The following is a 22,067-nucleotide window of genomic DNA, read 5'->3' on the forward strand; positions in this document are numbered from 1 at the left end:
AAGATGTCATCAGTGTGGCTCTTGTGCCCTCGGGAAGCGAGGTCTTCCCGCCAGGCTCTGCTGAGTGCTCAGCCTCCCCACTCAGCCAGGCCCTGCGGTTTGTAGAGCTTACCTCCACTCTTCTGCCCTGGGAAGCCCCATCACTGAACTGGCTGGACTGAATTCAGGGGCGAGAGGGAGGCACCAGGAGGAGACACCACTTCTCTCAATCTTTTCTCCTCCCCTAGAACTCCAGCAGGTTAGGCAATTGGCCAGAAGAGCTGAGCCAGAGAAACTGCAGGGGAGGGTTTAAAAATGTGAGATCCCCATGACTGCACACAGAATTTATGCAAAATGCAAAAAACCCTCTTATGCAATATAAGGCTTGAAAAAAATCAAGCAAAAATAAGAAAATTCCATTTAGGAGGTTCTTTAAATTATCTGAAGGAGGAGAATTAAGATTTCTAGTGGGGTTTCCACCTCCTGACTTTGTAAAGCTGAGATCTCATACATTTAATGAAATCTACAGGGCACATCAGTATGTCTTTTATACAATGGTTTCAGTTAAATGAACCTTAACTCATTTAAGAGTTTAAGTGTTTTTTTTAAGAGAAAAGGTGTTTTCATGAATAAGTTCTAAATGTTATTGCAAATATTCCAAAAATAACAATCCTTTTTCTCTATGGAGAGAAATCCAATGAAGAATGTTATTTTTCATGAGAAAAGGTATTTTCCTCAACCTTTGTAAAACTAAACAACATCAACAACAATCCATGAAAGGAGTGAATCTAAAAATCCATAAATGAGAACAGCAAAGAGGAAAGTGGGATTTACACATCACTTGGAAAAGACTTTTTAAGCATTTCAAGTTGTTAAAGCAATTTACAAAGAAAATAAGGACACAGCCAGCCATTCTTTTAGTTGCTTAAGTGATTAAGATGTTTTATTGCAGCACTTAAAAAACCCAGGATGAACAATTTGTTCCCTTGGGATGACTCACTGTAACACATGCAAGATTCTAGCTATCTATTTCACTTTTGGGGTCAGGCCTACCTTACATGTAGGAGCTGAAAAAAGACTGAAATAAAAAGCATGCTGTTAGACTGACACCTTAAAAAAAAGGTGGGGTGGGGAAATTAAAGATAAACATTTTGAGGTACCTTCAATGGCAATGCGCTTTTTGGGCCAATCCTTTGATTCACGAGATACTGATTCTTTGACACGGATACTTATCACTAAATCAGCCAAATTAAATTCTAAAGCATAGAATCGAAGCAATTCCACCCAGAGCTGCCCAACCGGTACTGAAGGCTGGTGTTTTAAATCAAATATTAATGATACCTATTAACAGCAAAGAGAAAATATACAGGTTATTTCAGATGTCAGTACAATCTGAAAAATAAGAGATCATTCAAGCATCAAATAAAAAAAATCTGAAAAACCTTAGCAAAGATATGAATTTGACAGTCTATCTAGATAACCACATTCTAGGTTCTATTTCGATTGTGGGAAAACAGCATTCCTTCACTGAATTCCCAGGATTAAAGTATGTTAAAATCTAGTCATTATCATAGGAATAGACAGGCAGTTTTATGTAACCAGGCAGCACTCCTTATTTTGAAGTCTTAAGGGCAGGTGGAGAGAACTGTGCCCTGATTGCTACTACCCTCAGCACTGAGCTCTCCCTGTTCCTGCCTCTGGAGGGTGCCTTTACACAGTTACACACAGAAATGGGCTACAGCTAGAGGCACAGAGCAAAAGGAAAAACACTCCTCTCACTTGCTCTGAGAAGCTACATTAAGTTCATTGAATCTGCCGGTAGCAACTGATTTTAAAGTCAAATAAATAACTCTTGATATCAGAAATTAATACTAAGTTTTCCACTCACAGACTCATGACAAGTTGGGACATACTGTGATGGAATATAGTGGAAAGTACAAAGGACTTAGAAAAGAGAAAAATGGGTCCAAATACAATTTTGCCTCTTCACAGATCTTAACTGCTCTGTGACTTAGCTTCTTCTTTCTTGGATTGGCAGTATAGCACAGAGGCTAAGAGAACTGGCTTTGGAGTGGGACATGCTTAGCTTTCAAATCCAGCTCTGCCATTTACTGGCTGTGTCTGATCCTGGTGAAGGTATACAAGCTGTCTAAGCCTCAGTTTCCTCATCTGAACAATGGGGATCACAGTACCCACCTCATAGGGTTGTTGGGAGGACTGAGTGAGAGAGTGTCTGTTAAGAGCTTAGCACAGTGCCTGGCACACATGTTCAAAAAATGGTCGCTACCATTATCTGCAGAGTAGGGATGATACCACCTATAACACAGGATAGTTATGAGGATTAAATCAGAAAACAAGGGAAAGCATCTGGCAGACTGGTTGCTCTCTGTATTTTTTCATTTAGGTATAGTCTTTTTAAATACAAGAAATCCATATACCATTGAAACAATGTCACAACTGTAAGATGCTCTTAAGAGGTAATCTAGTTCAACTCGCATATGCTACAAGAGAAGGAACTGAAGTCCAAAGAGTGACTTGTCAAAGGTCTCAATGCTTGTCAGGAGCAAAATGAGGACAATGTCTCCTGATCCCAGTCCAGTGTTCTTTCACCACACCATGCAATTTCGACACTGTTGAGGTCTCAATTTCAGAAGTGGCAGCATGATTTATCTCTCCAATTAGCATTCAAATGCAAAGATAAAGTATTTAATTGGACTTTCAGCAATAGCTTTTCCTTCTAGGGTATACAAATTTGTTTCCAATCACACTTTACTATATCAAGCTTCAAAACAAGTGGTATGGTATTTTATTAATGCCACATACTTATTCACTAAATCTTAACCACAAAGGTTCTGTGAAATAAGATAAAGTTATTAGGTGGGCTTACAAAGCAAAACTGATTAAAAATGGAAGTTGTCTAGGTCCCACACACTATAGTCGAGGACACAAAGAAAACCCCAGAAATGGAAAGCTTCATTAGATCTCACCTCTTTATCCATATATTCAGCATTACTAAGGATTTTTAAGCATCTCACTGAAATGACTTGATAATATCATAACATGGAACTTAAGAGACCTTTGACATATCTAGACTAGTGGTACTTACACTTTTTGTTGTTGTTGTTGTTATTGTTTCTGCTTTTTTAACGTAGAGAACACTTTCTTTCTCAAATAAAATAAGACTAGCAACTAGCATTTACAAAGTGCTTACCACATGCTCGGCACTGAGTGAAGCATTCTATAAATTAGTGACTATGAGAGGGTACCAATATCATCCCCATTCACAGGTGAGGAAACTGGGGCACAGAAAGATTAAGTCACCTGCCCAAAGACACACAGCTAGGAAGTGGGAGAGCTGCATTTGTGTTTGTAAATTCAAATATTCTGGCTCCACAGCCTGTGCTTTTAGCCACTCCTGGAACCCCAAATAGAAAACTGATACCAGCAGCGTGCTCCGGCGGCAGCAGGGGTAGAGTGCCACCCCCACCCTCTTCCCCTCAACTCTCAAGGATTCCAGAAAACACACCTGGAGAACATATGATTCACCATTATCTCCTCATTTTAGGCACGAGTAAATAAGGACTAAAAGAGTGACATGACCTGTTTGCGAAGAGCTAGGATAAGAATCCAGGTCTCAGAAGTATTTTGTGGGTATTACTGTCATTTTACCCCAAAGGGTTATGGGGAAGCTCATGGAGTCAAGGACCATTTACCAATTTGGGTCAGAATCCTACTGTTATTACTAGTATAATTACATTGTTCAGATTTTTGTTTGAAATTCTAATGGCAATTCTTTCCTTTTGCATAAATTCTCCTGCCCACCCCTAATAGTATGGATACGGACAAGTACACTAGACCACAGACTTATTCACTGTTATTTTAGTAATTTGAGGTTAGTTAACTTTTCATATATTTAAACCTCATAATACTGTCTAAGACCTAAGCTCTTAGAGGACAGATGGGAATTTATCTCTGAATTCTCAGCCTCTTTCACAGCACCTTGCACACAGAAGAAACCACGTAAGTAACTGTGGATTCAATGATTTGAATTTTACCTTTTCTCATTACTTGTCTATTCAAAGGACTGAATAGACTAGGAAACCAAACAGCCACGAAATAGTTAAGATAGTTGAGGAAAGAAGAGAGGAAGAACTGAGTAACTCATAAACTGCACAATTAGCAACAAATTAAAAATAGACAGTAAAACTAGAAACAAGGGAGAACAGACCTGTCCCCTTTTAACGGGCATTTCTTTTGGTGCCTCTTCTTTTGCTGAGTCTGCGTCCCCTGCAGCATTATCAGTGTACTCCCAGGCCACAGAGTCTTTCTGAATTTCTTTAAGGTTGAAATTCCCTAGTTTGTTTAATGAGAATCCTTCAATCTGGGAAAAATTAGACACATACTATTATAAGGCAGAAACGATTTTATATCAGTCAGAGCATATTAATCCTGGAAGAAATGAAAAGTAACATACTTTAGTTCACTGAAAATATAAAAGGTATTTTTTATAAAAGGAGTATCTTTGAGACATCTGTAAATTTAAAGGAAAAATCAAGGTTTTGATTTGCAAAAGAATTGGTGATTTTTGGAAATAATTCTTTAGTAAATACTCTAAGAGAAGGCAACATGGCCTAGGCCTAAGGTCATGGTTCTGGAATAAAACCACCTGGGCCCAAATCTCACTCCCTCATGTACTAGCTGTGAGACCTTCAGTAAGGTCCTCATTTTCTTTAGGTTTCAGGCTCCTGTAAAAAGGGATAACACCAGAATCTCCTTCATGGGATAGTTATGGAATAAAATAATGGACACAAAGCATTCAGATACAGGGTATGGCACATAGTAAGTGTTTAAAAAATATAAAGTGTTTCTTTTGACATTGTTAAGATGCTAAAGAAAAGTCTAGGCTCAAAAGGTCTAAGAAATGTGGTACAAATGTGAACAGGTTTCTTTACTGCAGGTACAAAGGGATGTATCACAGCCTTTTAGACAGGTTAATGTACATAGTGAATTGTGGGGTGGGGTGTGTCTGTGGTAGCCCCAGTTCCCCAATGTATTTCCACATCAAATGGACTACTTCTTTGGTTTAGCAGACAGAGCAATCCTAAAACAGAAGACATCATGTCACTCCCCTGCTCATGACAGTTTCCTTCTTACTCAGGATGAAATTCAGTCTTTTCTAGGGCCTAGGTAATCTGGTCCTTTGCTATTACTCTGACCCATTTTCTCGATCTGTCCTCCTGGCTTGGAGCTGACATCTGCTATTCCCTCTGCTTGGAAGGCTCTTTTCCCTAAATCAGCTAACCCATGCAGTGAGGAACACATTCAGGCTCTGCTCAAATATCTTTGACTCTAAATAACTCCTCCTCTTTCACTCTGTCCTTCCTACCCTGGTTTATTTTTCCTCAGAGAATGACCACCACTTGATATGTACTTATTTCCCTTTCTCACCTTATGTAAGGTGTTTCTCTGGCTGCTTTTGAGTTTTGCTCTTTAGTTTTGGTTTACAGCAGCCTGACTATGATGTGCTAAGCATGCTTCTCTTTGAATTTATCTTACTTGAGGTTTACTTGGCTTATTGAGACTGTAAGTTTGTCTTTTTGTCAAATTTGTGAAACTTTATGTTTTTCTATCCCCTTCTCTTGCTCCTCTCCTTCTGGGGCTCAAACTACCCATAGGTTAGATTTTTCTGAAATTGTTCCACAAGTCCCTGAGGTGTATTTATTTATTTCAAAACTTTTTTTCTTTTTCTTCTTTAGATTAGTTTCTACTTATCTATTTTCATATCTATTGACTCTTTCCTATGTCACCTCCACTCTGCTATGATGCCCATCCAGTAAATTTTTTTAATTTAAAATAATGTATCTTTCACTTCTAAAATTTCCATTTGCTTCTCTTTACACTTCCTAATTCTCTGGCTGATATTCTCTATCTCTTCAAATTATTGCAAGTGTACTTCCTTTGTCTCATGGAGCAGTTATAATAACTGCTTTTAAAGTCTTTGGTATCTTATCTTGGGCTTAGCATCTGTTGATTTCTTTTCCCTGAGAGTGTGCCCCATTTTCTTGGCTCTTTGTATTGTTGAGTATTTTTGGATTGCATTCTGGATATTGTGATACTATAATGTATTGTGAAAATTCTGGATTCTTTATGTTACTCCAATACGTGTAGCTACTTTTGTTTTATAGGTAATTAACTGCTTAGACAAAATGCAGATTGTCACCTCTCTGGTAGACAGCAGCTCCGACCTCAGCTCAGTTTAGTAAGCCTTGGCTCTTAACTGTTTTCAGTCTGCTTCAAACGCATGGTTTATAAGTCTGTAATTTATTTTAAAAATTCTCAGTCATTATTACTTCAACTTTTCTTCTGTTTCTCTTTCTTCTTTTCCAGGTATTCCATTATACATACATTACAACCCTTAGTAATTGTCCTACAGTTCTTAGCTATTCTGTTCCATTTCTTTTTCATTCTTTTGTTCCTTTTTGCTTTGCAGTTTGAGACGTTTCCATTGAATAAAGCTCACTGATTTTTTCCGCAGCTTTGTCCAGTTTCCTGATGAATCCATCAAAGGCATTCTTCATTTTTGTTAGTTTTGATTTTTAGTATTTCCGTTTGATTCTTTCCTCGAGTTTTCATCTCTCAGCTTATATTATCTATTTGTTTTTGCATGTTGACCATTTTTTCCTTTAGAGCCCTTAGCATATTCTTGTTTTTTAAACTCCTGGTCTGATAATTCCAATGTTTGCTCTGTTTCTTCACACTATGTTATTTGCCTTTTAGTATACCTTATTATTTTTTTGTGGAAAGCTGGGTAAAGTATGGGCCTGGGGTGTGAGGTTTTCTTTTACCTGGCTAGGAGTCAGGCTATGTACTGTTTGTTGTAGCTGTACATGTCAAGGGGCTATAACTTATGCTGGTATCCTTGTTTTTGTCTCCTGTATTGCTTTTGGGTTTCCCAAGAGATTTCTTCTTATATGAGGTCTGTCTGTTGTAATCCCATTATTACACCGGAGGCCTAATGATGCTGTAGTAAGGTGTGAGGGGAGGGGAAGCATTCTATAGTCCTATGTTCAGATCTCAGTCTTTTAGTGAGACTGTGACCTTCACAAAGTGCTTCTCAGTCCTGCGCACCTGAGGTGAGACAGGAAACTACAGAGGGTTGGAGTTGGTATTTTTCCTTTACCCAGGTCAGTTAGGCCCTGATAAAACTCAAGGTGGTCAGGCTCTGGTAAAACAGTTTCCCTTGAGGGCAGGTTTCTGTTTCTAACAGCAGAATGCTCCAGGCAATTTCAAAATGGCTAGTTTTTCCCTCAAAGGGGATTTTTCTTAGATCTTTACCCTGACAACATGGTGGGCATTTTTGCAGATAAAACTCATGAAATCAGCCCCCTAAGACTGGCCTCCTTATTGTTTTTCACTTTCAAGCTTATCCAAACTGAGCCTCCAGAATCAGAGTCCATGTTTTCCTACCCTGGTGGCCGTTCCATGGGCAGGATTCTGGGCTTATGCTCTGACAACTTATATATTTGCCTGTCTCTCCAATTTTGGGGGCAGTGGTTTTCCTCATGACCTCAATTCTCTAATGGATCTAAAAAGAGTTGTTGATTTTCAGCATGTTCAGTCTTTTTCTTTTTGCAAGGATAGAGCATTGACTTCCAATCTCCTTATATGGCACGCTGGACTGGTTCAGAAGTCAGTCAGTGATGTACTGAGTTCCCACACAGAATTAAGGGTTCCACTTCTCTATATCTTCCCTTTCTGGTTTTTCTTCCCCTTATTATCTGGTGGCCTTAGTTCCTCTGGCCAGAAAGAGTACTGGTTTTTCTACCAGGGTTGCCTTCAGGGGTAAAGCCACTGAAAAACAGAAACTCACTCTGTGTTGGTCACTTGCTACAGGTTTTGACTTCTCTCCAAAGTCTGTTTGCATTTGTTCAGTCTCCAGAGCCTTCACGTTGTTGTTTTATGTATTTTGTTGAGAATTTATAGCTGTTATTTCCAGAAGGATCACTTGTTTTAGGAGTTCACACCTACATACCGTAAGTGGAACTTGCCTTTCTATTGAAGGGGGAAAGGACTACATCTGTTCTCCTACCTGTAGAGTTCCAGGAACTCTACATTCCTGATCTCATTTCAAAAATTTGCAGATGAGTCTTTCACCAAGGCTCAGAGATTAAATAACTTGTTCAAGGTCACAAGGATTTAAGTGGCAAATCCTGGGTGAATCTCAGGGCTGCCAAACTTTAACACTACTCTTCTTTCTACTATATTATCTGGCATTCTTAAAGTGTAAATAACTATTTCCTAAGGGTTACGTTTACATAATCTAAAATAAGGAAGATTCCAAATAATATCTACTAGGAGACTAGTAAAATATTGTTGTAGGGGATAAAAGATGCCAAGAACACAGGGTTAAGCCTATTCATCATTCACAACTCACATATCAATATCTAATGATAATAAATGGGAATTTTAATTGGGAGTAAAAGGTCAGAGAGATAATCTCCAACATGGAAGAAATCTGAGTAGGTTGGGAGAGAATGGCTGAAAGATTTTCGAAAACACAGCACAGAGATACAATACTCTAAACTTCTTGACAGAGAATTTAGCCTTACTCATCTGTGTATTACCTTCAGGGCCTAGTACAATGACTAACATACAGAGTGCTTTAAAAATTTTGAAGGAGTTAACAGTTTAGATACTTTCATGCACGTAATTTTGAGGTTCTCAATAGATTTTCTGCAGAAAGAGTGATATAAAGTATCTGGCATGAACAAGGCACTGAATTTCTTTTCTCTCACTTGCTTCACATTTTTGACTAAAAGACCCTAGCAGAAGCCAGCACACTGATACTTGACTAGTTTAAAAATGCTGAAAGCTACAGATCACTTTGGTTCAGGCAGCAGAGTTTGCCGTAATTGACACACAGAATTCAATCTAGTATTTGGCCACCACATACTTATTTTTGTTATTAAATCTTGAATAGGCGGGAGGGGAAGATGGCGGAAGAGTAAGACGCAGAGATCACCTTCCTCCCCACAGATACACCAGAAATACATCTACACAACCGCTACAGAACACCTACTGAACGCTGGCAGAAGACCTCAGACCTCCCAAAAGGCAAGAAACCCCCCCACGTAACTGGGTAGGGCAAAAGAAAAAAGAATAAACACAGACAAAAGGATAGGGACGGGACCTGCACCAGTGGGAGAGAGCTGTGAAGGAGGAAAAGTTTCCACACACTAGGAAGCCCCTTTGCGGGCGGAGACTGCGGGTGGTGGAGGGGGACGCTTCGGAGCCGCTGAGGAGAGCGCAGCCACAGGGGTGCGGAGGGCAAAGCGGAGAGATTCCCGCACAGAGGATCAGGGCCGACCGGCACTCACCAGCCAGAGAGGCTTGTCTGCTCACCCGCCGAGGCAGGCGGGGTTGCGAGCGGAGGCTCGGGCTTCGGTCGGAGCGCAGGGAGAGGACTGGGGTTGGCTGCGGGAACACAACCTGAAGGGGTTAGTGCACCACGGCTAGCCGGGAGGGAGTCTGGGAAAAGGTCTGGAGCTGGGAAGAGGCAAGAGACTTTTTCTTCCCTCTGTGTTTCCTGGTGCGCGAGGAGAGGGGATTAAGAGCGCTGCTTAAAGGAGCTCCAAAGACGGGCGCGAGCCGCGGCTAAAAGCGCGAACCCCAGAGACGGGCGCGAGCCGCGGCTAAAAGCGCGGACCCCAGAGACGGGCGGGAGACGCTAAGGCTGCTGCTGCCGCCACCAACGGGCCTGTGTGCGAGCACAGGTCACTATCCACACCCATCTTCCGGGGAGCCTGTGCAGCCCGCCACTGCCAGGATCCCTGGATCCAGGGACAACTTCCCTGGGAGAATGCACGGCGTACCTCAGGCTGGTGCAATGTCACGCTGAACTCTGCCGCCGCAGGCTCGCCTCGCACTCCGCGCCCCTCCCTCCCCCCGGAACCGAGTGAGCCAGAGCCCCCAAATCAGCGGCTCCTTTAACCCTGTCCTGTCTGAGCGAAGAGCAGACGCCCTCCGGCGACCTACACGCAGAGGCGGGGCCAAATCCAAAGCTGAGCCCCTGGGAGCTGTGAGAAAAAAGAAGAGAAAGGGAAATCTCTCCCAGCAGCCTCAGAAGCAGCGGATTAAAGCTCCACAATCCACTTGATGTACCCTGCATCTGTGGAACACATGAATAGACGATTCATCCCAAATTGAGGAGGTGGATTTTGAGAGCAAGATTTATGATTTTTTCCCCTTTTCCTCTTTTTGTGAGTCTGTATGTGTATGCTTCTGTGTGAGATTTTGTCTGTATACCTTTGCTTCCACCATTTGTCCTAGGGTTCTATCCGTCCGTTTTTTTGTTGTTGTTGTTTAAAAATTTTTTTTAATTTAATAACTTTATTATATTTTACTTTATTTTACTTTATCTTCTTTCTTTGTTCCTTCCTTCCCTCCTTCCTTCCTCCCACCGTCCCTCCCTCCCTCCTTTCTTTCTTTCCTTCTTTCCTTTTCTTCTTTCTTCCTTCCTTCCCTCCTTTCTTTATTTCTCTCTTTCTTTCTTCCTACTTCTATTAATTCTTTCTCTCTACTTTTTCTCCCTTTTATTCTGAGCCGTGTGGATGAAAGGCTCTTGGTGCAGCCAGGAGTCAGTGCTGTGCCTCTGAGGAAGGAGAGCCAACTTCAGGACACTGGTCAACAAGAGACCTCCCAGCTCCACATAATATCAAACAGCAAAAATCTCCCAGAGATCTCCATCTCAACACCAGCACCCAGCTTCACTCAACGACCAGCAAGCTACAGTGCTAGACATCCTAACCCAAACAAATAGCAAGACAGGAACACAACCCCACCCATTAGCAGAGAGGCTGCCTAAAATCATAATAAGGCCACAGACACCCCAAAACACACCACCACACGTGAACCTGCCCACTAGAGAGACAAGATCCAGCCTCATCCACCACAACACAGGCACTAGTCCCCTCTATCAGGAAGCCTACACTACACAACCCACTGAACCAACCTTAGCCACTGGGGACAGACATCAAAAACAACGGGAACTACTAACCTGCAGCCTGCAAAAAGGAGACCCCAAACAGTAAGATAAGCAAAATGAGAAGACAGAAAAACACACAGCAGATGAAGGAGCAAGATAAAAACCCACCAGACCTAACAAATGAAGAGGAAATAGGCAGTCTACCTGAAAAAGAATTCAGAATAATGATAGTAAAGATGATCCAAAATCTCGGAAATAGAGTAGACAAAATGCAAGAAACATTTAACAAGGACCTAGAAGAACCAAAGATGAAACAAGCAACAATGAACAACACAATAAAGGAAATGAAAAATACTCTAGATGGGATCAATAGCAGAATAACTGAGGCAGAAGAACGGATAAGTGACCTGGAAGATAAAATAGTGGAAATAACTACTGCAGAGCAGAATAAAGAACAAAGAATGAGAACAACTGAGGACAGTCTCAGAGACCTCTGGGACAACATTAAACACACCAACATTCGAATTATAGGGGTTCCAGAAGAAGAAGAGAAAAAGAAAGGGACTGAGAAAATATTTGAAGAGATTATAGTTGAAAATTTCCCTAATATGGGAAAGGAAATAGTTAATCAAGTCCAGGAAGGACAGAGAATCCCATAAAGGATAAATCCAAGGAGAAATACGCCAAGACACATATTAATCAAATGTCAGAAATTAAATACAAAGAAAGCATATTAAAAGCAGCAAGGGAAAAACAACAAATAACACAAGGGAATCCCCATAAGGTTAACAGCTGCTCTTTCAGCAGAAACTCTGCAAGCCAGAAGGGAGTGGCAGGACATACTGAAAGTGATGAAGGAGAAAAACCTGCAACCAAGATTACTCTACCCAGCAAGGATCTCATTCAGATATGATGGAGAAATGAAAACCTTTACAGACAAGCAAAAGCTGAGAGAGTTCAACACCACCAAAACAGCTCTACAACAACAGCTAAAGGAACTTCTCTAGGCAAGAAACACAAGAGAAGAAAAAGACCTACAATACTGAACCCAAAACAATTTAGAAAATGGGAATAGGAACATACATATTGATAATTACCTTAAATGTAAATGGACTAAATGCTCCCACCAAAAGACACAGATTGGCTGAATGGATACAAAAACAAGACCCATATATATGCTGGCTACAAGAGACCCACTTCAGACCTAGAGACACATACAGAATGAAAGTAAGGGGATGGAAAAAGATATTCCGTGCAAACGGAAACCAAAAGAAAGCTGAAGTAGCAATTCTCATATCAGACAAAATAGACTTTAAAATAAAGACTATTAGAAGAGACAAAGAAGGACACTACATAGTGATCAAGGGATCGATCCAAGAAGAAGATATAACAATTGTAAATATTTATGCACCCAACACAGGAGCACCTCAATACATAAGGCAAATACTAACAGCCATAAAAGGGGAAATCGACAGTAACACATTCATAGTAGGGGACTTTAACACCCCACTTTCACCAATGGACAGATCATCCAAAATGAAAATAAATAAGGAAACACAAGCTTTAAATGATACATTAAACAAGATGGACTTAATTGATATTTATAGGACATTCCATCCAAAAACAACAGAATACACATTTTTCTCAAGTACTCATGGAACATTCTCCAGGATAGATCATATCTTGGGTCACAAATCAAGCCTTGGTAAATTTAAGAAAATTGAAATTGTAACAAGTATCTTTTCCGACCACAACGCCATGAGACTATATATCAATTACAGGAAAAGATCTGTAAAAAATACAAACACATGGAGGCTAAACAATACACTACTTAATAACAAAGTGATCACTGAAGAAATCAAAGAGGAAGTAAAAAAATACCTAGAAGCAAATGACAACGGAGACACAACGACCCAAAACCTATGGGATGCAGCAAAAGCAGTTCTAAGAGGGAAGTTTATAGAAATACAAGCCCACCTTAAGAAAGAGGAACCATCTCAAATAAACAACCTAACCTTGCACCTGAAGCAATTAGAGAAAGAAGAACAAAAAAACCCCAAAGTTAGCAGAAGGAAAGAAATCATAAAAGTCAGATCAGAAATAAATGAAAAAGAAATGAAGGAAACAATAGCAAAGATGAATAAAACTAAAAGGTCGTTCTTTGAGAAGAAAAAGTAGATAAACCATTAGCCAGACTCATCAAGAAAAAAAGGGAGAAGACTCAAATCAATAGAATTAGAAATGAAAAAGGAGAAGTAACAACTGACACTGCAGAAATACAAAAGATCATGAGAGATTACTACAAGCAACTCTATGCCAATAAAATGGAAAACCTGTAAGAAATGGACAAATTCTTAGAAATGCACAACCTGCCAAGGCTGAATCAGGAAGAAATAGAAAATATGAACAGACCAATCACAAGCACTGAAATTGAAACTGTGATTAAAAATCTTCCAACAAACAAAAGCCCAGGACCAGATGGCTTCACAGGAGAATTCTATCAAACATTTAGAGAAGAGCTAACACCTATCCTTCTCAAACCATTCCAAAATATAGCAGAAGGAGGAACACTCCCAAATTCATTATACGAGGCCACCATCACCTTGATACCAAAACCAGACAAGGATGTCACAAAGAAAGAAAACTACAGGCCAATATCACTGATGAACATAGATGCAAAAATCCTCAACAAAATACTAGCAAACAGAATCCAACAGCACATTAAAAGGATCATACACCATGATCAAGTGGGGCTTATTCCAGGAATGCAAGGATTCTTCAATATACGCAAATCAATCAATGTGATAAACCATATTAACAAATTGAAGGAGAAAAATCATATGATCATCTCAACAGATGCAGAGAAAGCTTTTGACAAAATTCAACACCCATTTGTGATAAAAACCCTGCAGAAAGTAGGCATAGAGGGAACTTTCCTCAACATAATAAAGGCCATATATGACAAACCCACAACCAACATCATCCTCAAAAAACTGAAAGCATTTCCACTAAGATCAGGAACAAGACAAGATTGCCCACTCTTACCACTCTTGTTCAACATAGTTTTGGAAGTTTTAGCCACAGTAATCAGAGAAGAAAAAAAAAAAAATAAAAGGAATCCAAATCGGAAAAGAAGAAGTAAAACTGTCACTGTTTGCAGATGACATGATACTCTACATAGAGAATCCTAAAGATGCTACCAGAAAACTACTAGAGCTAATCAATGAATTTGGTAAAGTTGCAGGATACAAAATTAATGCACAGAAATCTCTTGCATTCCTGTACACTAATGATGAAAAATCTGAAAGTGAAATCAAGAAAACACTCCCATTTACCATTGGAACAAAAAGAATAAAATATCTAGGAATAAACCTACCTAAGGAGACAAAAGACTTGTATGCAGAAAATTATAAGACACTGATGAAAGAAATTAATGATGATATAAATAGATGGAGAGATATACCACGTTCTTGGATTGGAAGAATCAACATTGTGAAAATGACTCTACTACCCAAAGCAATCTACAGATTCAATGCAATCCCTATGAAACTACCACTGGCATTTTTCACAGAACTAGAACAAAAAATTTCACAATTTGTATGGAAACACAAAAGACCCCGAATAGCCAAAGTAATCTTGAGAACTAAAAACGGAGCTGGAGGAATCAGGCTCCCTGACTTCAGACTGTACTACAAAGCTACAGTAATCAAGACAGTATGGTACTGGCACAAAAACAGAAATATTGATCAACGGAACAGGATAGAAAGCCCAGAGATAAACCCAAGCACATATGGTCACCTTATCTTTGATAAAGGAGGCAGGAATGTACAGTGGAGAAAGGACTGCCTCTTCAATAAGTGGTGCTGGGAAAACTGTACAGGTACATGTAAAAGTATGAGAGTAGATCACTCCCTAACACCATACACAAAAATAAGCTCAAAATGGATTAAAGACCTAAATGTAAGGCCAGACACTATCAAACTCTTAGAGGAAAACATAGGCAGAACACTCTATGACATAAATCACAGCAAGATCCTTTTTGATCCACCTCCTAGAGAAATGGAAATAAAAACAAAAATAAACAAATGGGACCTAATGAAACTTAAAAGCTTTTGCACAGCAAAGGAAACCATAAACAAGACCAAAAGACAACCCTCAGAATGGGAGAAAATATTTGCAAATGAAACAACTGACAAAGGATTAATTTCCAAAATTTACAAGCAGCTCATGCAGCTCAATAACAAAAACACAAACAACCCAATCCAAAAATGGGCAGAAGACCTAAACAGACACTTCTCCAAAGAAGATATACAGACTGCCAACAAACACATGAAAGAATGCTCAACATCATTAATCATTAGAGAAATGGAAATCAAAACTACAATGAGATATCATCTCACACCAGTCAGAATGGCCATCATCAAAAAATCTAGAAACAATAAATGCTGGAGAGGGTGTGGAGAAAAGGGAACACTCCTGCATTGCTGGTAGGAATGTGAATTGGTACAGCCACTATGGAGAACAGTATGGAGGTTCCTTAAAAAACTACAAATAGAACTACCATATGACCCAGCAATCCCACTACTGGGCATATACCCTGAGAAAACCATAATTCAAAAAGAGTCATGTACCACAATTTTCATTGCAGCTCTATTTACGATAGCCTGGAGATGGAGACCACCTAAGTGCCCATCATCAGATGAATGTATAAAGAAGATGTGGCACATATATACAATGGAATATTACTCAGCCATAAAAAGAAACGAAATTGAGCTATTTGTAATGAGATGGATAGACCCAGAGTCTGTCATACAGAGTGAAGTAAGTCATAAAGAGAAAGACAAATACCGTATGCTAACACATATATATGGAATTTAAGGGAAAAAAAATGTCATGAAGAACCTAGAGGTAAGACAGGAATAAAGACACAGGCCTACTGGAGAACGGACTTGAGGATATGGGGAGGGGGAAGGATGAGCTGTGACAAAGCGAGAGAGAGGCATGGACATATATACACTACCAAACGTAAGGTAGATAGCTAGTGGGAAGCAGCCGCATAGCACAGGGATATCAGCTCGGTGCTTTGTGACTGCCTGGAGGGGTGGAATAGGGAGGGTGGGAGGGAGGGAGACACAAGAGGGAAGAGATATGGGAACATATGTATATGTATAACTGATTCACTTTGTTATAAAGCAGAAACTAACACACCATTGTAAAGCAATTATACCCCAATAAAGATGTTAAAATAAATAAATAAATAAATAAGACTAGAGAAGAAAAAAAATTTTAAATAAATAAATGGTATAATCAAAAGCAAATTCTGTGTCATCTTAGAGGACTTCCAGTACTACTCCTGAGGAAATAATACACTGGCCACAGGAAAGGGTATTCATGCTTCTCTTAAGCAAATCCTGAGGAGAATCCCAGCAGCAGAATAGAAGCACTTTTTTTTTTTTTTACTGCATCCTCACATCAGTGACGGATGCCTACTTTAGAGATGATGAGGACACAAGAAAAGGCAGATTTCACTAAGACATTAGTGAGCATGGCAATGCATCAACCTCTTCTAAGGCTTTTTGTTTGGCATAGGAGTCCAACTGGTTTGGTTCCATCTTAAACTCCTGTTTCTCTTGGATCAAAGTGAAAAGAAAACTTCAAAGACTTTCACAGAATCCTATTTGGGTCTGATGAAAAGGGTTATTTATCAACTAAGGGTTGATTTTGTTCTCTCACCCTTTTTTCTATCAGGAGAGCAGACTAGCAAGGATACCCTGAATTTTTTCATTTCAGTACCACAAGCACAAAGAGAGCTCCCTTTAGGCAACTGGGTCACAGCACAGCAGACTGCAATCCCTAATGCCAAGACAGAGTTTATATAGGACTTATTCTGCTTTAGTCTTTATTCTCAGGGCCTGGCAGACAAAGGTCCCTGCTTAATTCTCAACTTATTAAGTATAAAAAAATTCCTTAAAATCTTATTTTTTTTATAGACCCATAATTAAGGGCTACTGCTCTAGAACATCTCCTCCTTAAATGACAAGAATCCTGCATATGGTAAGACTAGTTAAAATACTGATGTACCAAAGTAAGCTCTCACCCAGTGACGCTTTTTATAAAGTAAGTGTACACGTAAGATTTTTATCAAGATAAACACCTAGGGATTAACAGTGAGGTTTCCAAGAGAATGAGAATAACCTCATTTTGACTTTGAGGTGGCTTCTTCTTAAATCTTACTATTTGAATACATCAGCTCAACTTTAATTTATCCAGAAAGAAAGAACAGTCACATCACTGAAGTCTAATTCATCTTAAAGATTATAGCAATATATTATTCAAGAGGTGACTGACTGCTAAGTTCTGCATCTTGTGCTATAGGTAGCAATTTCAGCACTTATATTTTCTTTTGTTTCACAGGGAACGGGGCATAAAGAGAATCAAAAGACTAGAAATAGAAAGTAAGTGATAGCGAACCAAAAGCTTCCTACAGTCTGTCTGGAGGTGATATATAAATTCAAGTATCAAATTATAAAACTGTACCCAAAGAAAGTGTGTACCAAATGATAATATATTCACATTCTCTTGTCTGAAAACCTCAAGATCATGTGTTCCATAAGTCAAGAGTTTTTTCAGTTTAGAAAAGTAACAGTGTCACTAAGCAGAGTACAGGGCAGCATCCTGAGTCAAATACATTAATACTTCAGCAGTGAAAGGTATGAATATTCACAATAGTAGGATAAATAAATTCATGTCAGTTCTGGTTAGGTTTTTACACTCTGAAATTATACACAAGGGATTGTGGCCCTGTAATAAAATCAGTATCAGATACATAAGCAAAAAAGTTTTATACCCATGATCCTAGATAAACAGGCAGAAGGGGTTCTTTCCTCTGTTGAAGAAAGAAAATGGCCATCAGGGCAAACACATAAGGTGGCAAACCTCCTTCTTCAGGGCGATCTATACTGCAAAGCTACAAATGAGAGAAAAGACGATAAGCATTCTTTTGTACTTGTCAAAAAGAGGATAAGCATTCTTTTGTACATGTCAAAAAGTACATTCTTTTGTAAACTTCTCATTTATGCAATTTGGTCTAAAACCCGTTACTTCATTTCTGTGTGTCACGTGATTTACCCCTCCAAATAAAACTCCACAGTGACAAAATACTTCCTTGTACTTTTGGAGTAACCACAGATTGTGGTTTTGAGTGACAGTTTCAATTTCACATTTTTCATTTTAACTAAACTCATTTGTGAAGGGCCCTAAAAATAATATTTGCTGTTTTATTTTTTTGATATCCATGGTAACTCCATTCACTTGGTTCAAAAACTTGTTAATGGAGTCAAAATGATGGTTCAATTCCAACTGTAAGACAATTGGCTTTGCTTTAATGGTCCCCTCACCCTTAGCTACTACCTTGAAAATGCATGCTTTGGTCAGAAAGGTGATTAGGCTAGAATGTAGGCAAACTCATTAGCGCTAGCAGAAATAACAACTTAGAAAGCATGGCCTACTTAGTGATGAAGTAGGAGGCTGCTTTCAAAAGACAGCACATTGTGATTATCAATTCACCCAGTTAAGAGTGGGTCATCCTCTGTCCCTGTTGGGTCCTGGACCCAAGCAACAGGAACTACGTATTGTTACTGCCATGTCTTAATCGGTAAAGCTTTGGCTTTTCTCTACACAGAATCTCAATTTTATAATCATGATAAGACCTTACATTTTGGGGAAATGTTAGATGCTCTCATGATTATTTGAGCATTTCAATAGGATACCATATTTAAAACACCGCAGAAATGTAAAGCAATATCAGATAGTGGCTTTCATTTTTTGGGAGTCTCTGGGTATATTATTGGAAATGGTATGAGAAGCTTCATTTCAAACTTTCCTGTGCCTGAGAATCACTTCTGGAAACTAGTTAAAAAGTAAACAGTTGGTGGGTCACATACTATTGATGAGATTCATCTTATGAAGCTGCAGCTTCATTTATAAATGCTTTTAGACATTGTCTTTTCCTCAGCAAAGACCTGGTTTATTTACAGTGTATTTGATTCATATGGTACAAAGGTAGGAATATTGTGATGAGTATATTTTCTTGATCTGCAGAAAATGACTTCTTAACCCACTTGTGGGAGTCCTGCACTCTAAACTGACTTTTCACTGATGGCCATAATTCGCCTTAATCCACACACATGTTTTTATCAGGTTTTCCTGACAACCTACATCAAGAATCTTTAAGCAGTGTAATTTTGTCTCTCTTAATTGAGCAGGACAACGTGAACAAGATCCAGCCCCAAACTGATACTAAGGGATGGGGGGTTTAGCTAGTGAAGCTGATCAAGCACAGACAACCTTATAAATTGATGAAATAAAGTGAACTTGCTTCCAAGGATGTCAGCTGAGAAATCCATAAAAATCTCTGCTACACAATTAACATGGAAAGAATTATGGTGTGAGATAGACTTGTACAAAAAAATATGATTCTGGGAGAGTTGCATTTTTCTGAGGGTAATAGCTGTGCCATTCTACCACTAGAAAGGGGGAAATGGGAGAGGGACTGACAGAATTCTCTTCTGCTGTTATTCAAAATATGTGTTTTTGAATTTGCCTCCAGCTGATGAGAGTAATGTTAGATTTACGACACATCACTGAAATGCCAGCTGGTTGCTTCCACTAACAAATATATGGAAATAGCTTTCGAGGTCTTTTTTAAAGCATCAAAATTTTACTTTTGTTTGGTGAGGGATCAGAAATACAAAGAAAAGAAAAAAAATGTAAACACTTGGGCCATAACTCTGGGATTTGACTTACAAATCTAATTTTTTTTTTTTTTTTTTTTTTTGCGGTACGCGGGCCTCTCACTGTTGTGGCCTCTCCCGTTGTGGAGCACTGGCTCCGGACGCGCAGGCTCAGCAGCCCTGGCTCACGGGCCCAGCCGCTCCGTGGCATGTGGGACCTTCCCAGACCGGGGCACAAAGCCGTGTCCCCTGCATCTGCAGGCAGACTCTCAACCACTGTGCCACCAGGGAAGCCCCCACAAATCTAATTTTTAATAAGCATCATAAAGCATTTTGATCTTTTGAGCAATATGTCATAGTGAAATAGAAACTGAGTTTTCCTTTCTGTACACATTAAAATTTCTGTTCTAATACTCAGATGCCAACTCCCTTGATGTCTATAAATATGCATCCAAACATTTAAGATTAAATGAACCATGTAAAAATCAAAGCATACTGCTTATGCACACACAGAATGTGCATTCATTTAAAGAACTCAAACCTACCTTTGCCCAGTACCTAAATGCAATCACCAAAGGAACCAGCTTTGATTCTAGTTTTCCAAGGGCAGTTAAATGATTTGTTGTCAGACAAGCATTTTCATTTCCTGCACTCACTTTACAAAGAAGACCACTGGTGGGAGTAGAGGGTGAGAATGGGAAGGAAAAAGAGAAAGTATTATACAGGTATCAGGTGTCTTTTACACCACCACCAACTAATTTACACTGATAATAAATACTTCTAACTCACTAAACCTTTATGGGTCATCTCAATATTGTATTAAAAAAGATAGGGCAGCTGTCTTCTGAGTAAACTTTATTTTTCAAGAACTAAAACTTCATGTTTTCATATATTAAAATTATTTTGGGGGGAAAATGCAAGTAAGGAGAATACTGTAAAATCTTTCGAATGGGGGTATGAAGTGTTTTCCCTAGTTGGAGGAATCTGCCTAATGGCAAATCATTACAGCCTACAAACTACCCATTTACAGTGGTAATGGTAATGCTTCCAGATGGAGAGAGAGCCGGGTGAACTGTTACTCAGCACTGTTTAAAATGCTTCTAAAAAGGATGGCAAATAAAGGTGATTAGAGCAAGTAACTATTTGACAGAGGTGTTTTTTACTGAAATGGGTCAAAATGCTTCCTTCCTATATTTTTTCTTTTTCAGTAATTTTACTCTTTTAAAAATAAACCACTTTTTCCTCTTGTGTTAAACACCAACAGTAGAGGGAGAATGCTAACAGGAAGCTTGTGAAATTAACCACATAGGAGCTAACAATTCTAGAAACTGGACATTAAGATGGAGTAAAGTACAAGTGCTTTTGGCAAGTTGGTACTTAATAAACAGCTTAAAGAAGCAGAGACCTGTGCTTTTCTCTGCACACCACCACTGGCACCCTAGCGTGGAAATCTGCGTCAACATCAATAAAAGAGTCTGGAAAAAGAAAAGAATATCAGATAGGTTAGTTAACTAAGCCTTTGTTTAAAAGCACAACTAGATAAAGTACAAGTACCAGTTGTGAATTATCTGTTTGACCTTTTGAAAGACCATTACAAAATAAGGTTCTCAAGAGATGATCATTAAATAAAAGTGACTTGAAAAGGAAAAAAGTATTATATTCAAGAATCAAGTAATCACATTAATTTAAAATCCTTATTTTGAAAAACTAATGTCTGATTAGAAATGACTACATTATTGAATTAGAACATTTAAATGTTACGTGGGTAACATAATTAGAAATATGAACAGGACATTAAAAAAAAATTGCTGCAAAAGCTACTAAAATACATGGGGTCAAAATACATACTGACTGAAGTAAGAAGAAATGTTTAAATATTTCATTCAATCAAAACAAAAAGGATGGGAAAGACTAATTCAAGGGATGAAACAACTGAATGAGGCCTATGGAAAGCACATAAGCCGTCAAGCCCCAGTTGGACATTACTCTGGACAACTGATAAACCTAACTGGGAACAATGATTTGTTGATTCATTCATCTGGGCTGGGCCACACTATTTATTATTTGTAAAGTATTAATTTAAACCATAGAATTAAAAAGATTATCCTTTAGTTTTTTACCCTCAAGAGTAAATTTTACATATTTTGATTCCTTTTACTCTCAGCCTAGGGCTAATATAATCTTTCTAAATTATGACATTATCACCAAGCTAAAAGCTTTACTTACAAAATAATTATTCTGCATAGTAGGACAACTAACAAGACTCTAATTAACTTGCTAATAATTCGTGGGCATTTGCTTTAGTTTTCTGTTTGGATATTACCCATATAAGTAAATCAAAAAACATGACTTCTTATTTTCAAAGTTTGAGA

General features: G+C 38.9%; 1 protein-coding gene across 9 annotated transcripts in view; it reads right to left on the bottom strand.

Moving 5' to 3' along the window:
* The window catches only part of TUT7 (terminal uridylyl transferase 7), a 71,985-nt gene that overhangs the window by 38,832 nt on the left and 11,086 nt on the right, over positions 1–22,067 (bottom strand). For all 9 annotated transcript variants that reach the window (XM_067744777.1, XM_067744778.1, XM_067744782.1 and 6 more), the window contains 5 exons: positions 21,101–21,170; positions 20,241–20,367; positions 17,811–17,930; positions 4,208–4,360; positions 1,140–1,320 (listed from right to left, as the gene is read on the bottom strand). In XM_067744777.1, coding sequence (XP_067600878.1) covers positions 1,140–1,320; positions 4,208–4,360; positions 17,811–17,930; positions 20,241–20,367; positions 21,101–21,170 — 651 coding nt within the window. The remainder of the gene's footprint in view (positions 1–1,139; positions 1,321–4,207; positions 4,361–17,810; positions 17,931–20,240; positions 20,368–21,100; positions 21,171–22,067) is intronic.

Source organism: Pseudorca crassidens, chromosome 7 (assembly GCF_039906515.1).
Source record: "Pseudorca crassidens isolate mPseCra1 chromosome 7, mPseCra1.hap1, whole genome shotgun sequence".
NCBI lineage: Eukaryota > Metazoa > Chordata > Mammalia > Artiodactyla > Delphinidae > Pseudorca > Pseudorca crassidens.